The 5,412-nt window shown below is 40.4% G+C and overlaps 1 protein-coding gene across 1 annotated transcript in view; it reads right to left on the bottom strand.

Annotated features, from left to right (window-relative positions):
* Positions 1-4,337, bottom strand: part of LOC106815570 (transmembrane 7 superfamily member 3-like) — a 12,366-nt gene extending 8,029 nt beyond the window's left edge. The window contains exons 1-6 of the mRNA XM_014820040.1: positions 4,163-4,337; positions 3,193-3,411; positions 2,369-2,479; positions 1,843-2,008; positions 1,556-1,673; positions 1,202-1,379 (exon numbers count right to left, since the gene is read on the bottom strand). Of these exons, the coding sequence (XP_014675526.1) occupies positions 1,202-1,379; positions 1,556-1,673; positions 1,843-2,008; positions 2,369-2,479; positions 3,193-3,411; positions 4,163-4,301 (931 nt within the window). The 5' untranslated portion in view covers positions 4,302-4,337. The remainder of the gene's footprint in view (positions 1-1,201; positions 1,380-1,555; positions 1,674-1,842; positions 2,009-2,368; positions 2,480-3,192; positions 3,412-4,162) is intronic.
* Between the last annotated feature and the right edge of the window lie 1,075 nt (positions 4,338-5,412).

Below are 5,412 nucleotides of genomic sequence, written 5' to 3'. Positions count from 1 at the left end.
CAAACACAACCATCAATCATCTAATGCTTACATGTTCGTAACAAAGAATACACTGTATATACATAAATATGATATAGAAGAATGTAGGAAACATGACATTTAACTTGATGTATCAAGTGCACTTTATCAAGGGGCTGGAGTATGAAACATGGAAACAAGGAGGATACCATATGAAATATCGAATGAAACTTTGGTGTTTTTAGTGAACTAGAGACAGTGTTTTTGTGGGACGTAGACAATGATGATGTGGTCTAAAATATGGAATATGGTGTCTAAACTGGTTACATGGTTGGAATGAAGAGCACCGAATGTAATAGTTACTGCTCTGTCAAAACTTACCCGTTTTAAATAGTCTGTGCCCGAGGAAACACATGACTAGGCCCTATGATACCGATCAGAGAGGAAATGACTTGACCCGCAACATCGTCTGATGTAAAAAAAAAAATCTTGGTAACATTGTACAATTTGTAAATCATTTTGGAAAGCAAATGGGGATGTACAATTAAAATTCTATAAACTGAGGGATATTTTTCTTCCACTATTAAACTAGCAGTAAGTTCAAGTACTAAATTCATAATTTAATACTCTTATATTACACTTCCCTGTCCCTGACATTCAAATACGTTCACAAACGCAACCGACACTACAATAGTGTTAATTTGTTCCAACATACAATGTTTGAGGAGCATAAGCAATTGTTTCACTTCACTGAGCTTGTCACCGAGAGAAAGAAGAACAAATGAGGGTTTCACTGAGAGAAAGAAGAACAAATGAGGGTTTCACTGAGAGAAAGAAGAACAAATGAGGGTTTCACTGAGAGAAAGAAGAACAAATGAGGAGGTACGACGAATAGCTGGAGTACGAGACATTAAGGAAGTCATATTGCAAAGTAGGACGAGATGGTATGGGCACGTGTTAGGAGAGAGATGAGGAGCAAACGAAGAGAGCATGGCAGAAGGATGAGAGGGCGACAGAGAATTAGATGGAGGGATGGAGTGGAGGCGGAGATGAGAAGGTTGGGAGTAACAGAGGATGAGATGATGCGGCCGATCGAGGGAGGTGGAGAAAATCATCAACAGGGAGGTCAGCCATAGCTGACGTCTTAGCGTGGACCATCCGCGAGAGACTACGACAACAAAGAAGAAGAAGAAGAAGAAGAAGACTAAGCTTTGCTAGGAGTGCATTCTACAATGCAGCTTACTGTAGCCATCACAGGTATGTGCAGGCTCGGAAAGCTTGCAGCCGTAACCACCGATGGGCACGTATGGTACTGCCCTCAGTGTCTCTCTGTCTCTCGCTATGACGGCATACATCGCACCCTGGCCACGGTACAAGCCAAACCCCACGCTCGTCTTCTCCTTGGAATCTAGCGTATGCACCTGAGACACAAGAAGAACAACTTCAGGTTTAATTCGCAGTGGAATAAAAAAAAAACAATATTCGCCTGAGTGATGATGAGAAGAATATAAAGAAGATACACGTGCATATATATAAATAAATATATATAAATAAATATATATATATATATATATATATATATATAATCTATACACACCTTCCTGGCAGTTTCCTGTATAGAGTTCACGGTTAATAACTTCTCTATGGAGGCGAAATACTCATCTTCACTAAAATCGTTATGCTTCAAAAAGTACATGTAGACATCGTATTCAACACTGCAACGACGAGCATCAGAATATCATTGCAATTAGGTCAATGGGATTAGACGAAAAATCATTAGAAATCAAGCGTGTGTAACCAAGCTTTAAACAGCATAGCGACGAATTGCAACTAGCAAGACTATGACCGACTTCACCACGACTGCCATACTATGTGCACAGCCACCTGTTTAGCTGATAGCTTGTCTCACAGGATACAGGGCTGCCCCTCGCTGATATCTGCTGTGCAAACTGAAAGTTCAATGTGGCTGCGATGCTGTAGTGCTCATGCAGCTTGCAATACGGTGCCTGCTCCTGAGCAAATTCCAGACTGCAGCCACCAGGGATGGGATCTACAAGTCGAATAATCAAAAGCTTAACACGGCAAGCTCCATCAAGTTGCTATACACTGTAAAAATGGCTATAAAACGTGTTTATGCTTTTAACTCTATTTCAGTTTTCAGATTGGCAGCAGTCAAAAAAGTGCTTGCAATTTCAACCGTAAACTGAATGACAGACAAAAACGTTTTTGGCAGATAGGAATTAAAAACAATTATGCATTTTGATTAATCACAGTAACCGCAATCACACACTACATCAAAAGTTTCTTGACCATTTATATTAATTAAATTGGAAATATTATCGACTTGAATCTCACTGAGTACCCAACATCACGAATAATGCACTACAGGTAATAGTTATATTGTACACACCCCGATCGGTGTAAGAAGTCGCAATAATCAACACTTGTACGCTGGTATTGTGAGTGTTGTTGAGATATGCAGTAGGATGCTCAGAGAGAATTTTGTAAACATACACAACTCCTGAAAGAAGAGAAACGTGGTAAATGAATCTGACACTTCAAAGGAGGAAAGCGATCATTTTCAGCAAATACTAAATGCTATATACATCAGATCAAGAGTAGATAATAGAGACTCTCTATTATCTACTCCTAATCAGATGCTTATATGCTAGCGCGACCAGGCTCTACGACTGTTTCACGACATATAGAGGCCGGCCACGTCGTGAGAAGCAAGAGGGTAACTTGTGGCTACTGACGCTCATAGGGACTATGTCCCCCAGGGTACTGCCGGAACGTACCCTGGGTACTGTCCGGTATACCGGAACGTACCCTGGTAACTATCTGATATGGTTAGGGTTAGGATTAGGGTTAGGGAGTAGGCGTAGGCAACTCCCTAGACTCGTTCGTGGAGTAGGCGAGGTACGGTCCGGCATATTAAAGAGTACCAGGGTACGTTCCGGTATACCGGACCGTACCCAGGGTATGTTCCGACAGTACCCTGGGGGACATAGACCCTCTCGAGTCTCAGTGCTACTGACATAAAAAAATTATTATTTACCTGCTGAAATCAAGAAGTATGTTTAGACAAGAGGGTCGATAAGTTAGCAACATCTGAGTAGGAACCAAAAACAAGAACGTGCAGAAAATATGCAACAAAATTAATTCTGTTCCAATCAAACAGCAATTAAGTTTTAATTGGCACAGCGCTGCTTTAGCTGCAAAATTTATAAATACCTGCAGCAGTTGTATTCACAGAAGACTCGTACTCATACTGTGGCGTAAGTGATAGTGTTAGCGCATGCACTTGACTGTGCACTTGAAAAATAACAAATCCTGGACTGCCTTCTTGTGTGACATTCCTGGTGTCATTGCGTAGCTCAAGTTTAATCCCAGTGGTTAATGGAGCTATTGAAAGCCGCATTGGTAAGCCACTTGTCAGTGTAATAGGCAATTCTGCAAATAAATCAGTCATCAATAACACATATAGGCCCGACACATATTTGCAGTTTAGCACCCCGGAATATTTATAGTTTAGCACACATGCAAAAACACATTTAAGGGGTCCCAAACTATCGCTGAGAGGGTCTAAGTCGCCCAGGGTACTGCTGGAACGTACCCTGGGTACGGTACGGTATACTGGAACGTACCGGTACCCTGGTACTATCTAATATGCCGGATCGTACCTCGCCTACTCCACTAACGAGTTTAGGGAGTCGCCTTTGCCTACTTCCTAACCATATATTGTTACCTGGGTACGTTCCGGCATAGCCCGACCAGGCTGTGCGACGGATTGTCTATACAATCCGTCGGTATTCTAACCGGTATTGATTTGTATTGACCGGTATTGACCGGTATTGACCGGTATTCCCGACCGGTATTCTAACCCTAGCAATACCGTTTCTTGGAGCTAGTTCCGGCAGTAACCTGGGGGATATAGATGATAGATGATAGACCCTATGTCATGAGCCAAACCACCCCAAACTATCCTTCATCCAAATATAATCCATAAAATACCCAATTTAGATATGACTAATACCCGCTTTATATACGAATTTTATCCCCTTTATCAGTTTATGATGACTTTATTTATACTCTTGAGTCATGTGTTGCCGTTGGGTTGACATTGTGTTGTCTTGTGTTGGTGTGTTGACATTGTCACTGTGTCATAATTATATAAATAACAAATTGACAACATTACGGTTACCTGCATTCTGCAACACTGCCAACACAGTATATGAGTTTGCAGACGCAGTGTCATAATCATGCCGTTCTTCTAGTTCACTGTGACACACACTAATTATATAGTAATATACTACAATCGTAAAGAAATAATTTATACTCATGCCAACGATAGCATGTCCAATAAAGGCACTAGACTGGTACTCGCTCCCACCTCGATTACTCGATGGGTGGGTAAGTGTAGGTAAGCCGATAGGTGGGACCGGGTACCAGTCTATAAATGTCTGCCGACCACCAACAAACACAAGAACGTCACTGCTGAGGAAGAGAACGGCTCCAGGTCTGCCGACCACCAACAAACACAAGAACGTCACTGCTGAGGAAGAGAACGGCTCCAGAGACTAACGGGAGAACGCTCGCGCTTGTTTAGATAATAAAATGTAATTCATATGTGAAAAATAATGACAACAACAACATCAACAACAACAATAACATCAATAATAATTATTATTATTAATGCAAAAATGTCACGAGAACATTCTTCTGTTGTGAAGGACATGCTCCAGATCATTATATATAATTATAATGTAATGTAATTTTATATAATGTAATATATAATATGATATATAGTAGGATTGTAATTTTAACCTGCATTACAACCACACCAAACAGCTTGCCCAACAATGTGAAGTTAGATTGTCATTTAGAACTTCAGTAATCGGAAGGAAAAAAGGGAAGCTAGATACAGTAGATTCGTCTGCTATGCCATTTAGGTTACTTGATTTGATGTGGTGATAATCCTGGTATAATCTTAATAAACAATTATATAGTAAGGGTTTAATAGATGCAGTACATACCCTCCGGCGTAAGAGTAGAAAAACGTGCAAAAAGCGGAAGGGTCACTACTAGGGTTGAAATCAATCCCACAAAAAACATTTCTGCAATACAAAGCAAACACACCCATCAATCATCTAATGCTTACATGTTCGTAACAAAGAATACACTGTATATACATAAATATGATATAGAAGAATGTAGGAAACATGACATTTAACTTGATGTATCAAGTGCACTTTATCAAGGGGCTGGAGTATGAAACATGGAAACAAGGAGGATACCATATAAAATACTAGAGCACTCGGAGAGCACAGACCTCCGTCAAGGCAGCTGAATTCTCTCAATGTGAAATTTTTTATTAATTAATTAATTAATTAAGTGGAAAAATTAATTAATTAATTGGATCCGGATTAGTGCGAGCGTGCAGGTGGGGGAGGA

This window comes from Priapulus caudatus, unplaced genomic scaffold (genome assembly GCF_000485595.1).
Source record: "Priapulus caudatus unplaced genomic scaffold, Priapulus_caudatus-5.0.1 Scaffold1150, whole genome shotgun sequence".
NCBI classification, from domain to species: domain Eukaryota; kingdom Metazoa; phylum Priapulida; class Priapulimorpha; order Priapulimorphida; family Priapulidae; genus Priapulus; species Priapulus caudatus.
Note: the sequence above shows the minus strand (reverse complement) of the source record. Positions and strands in the feature narration are given on the sequence as shown.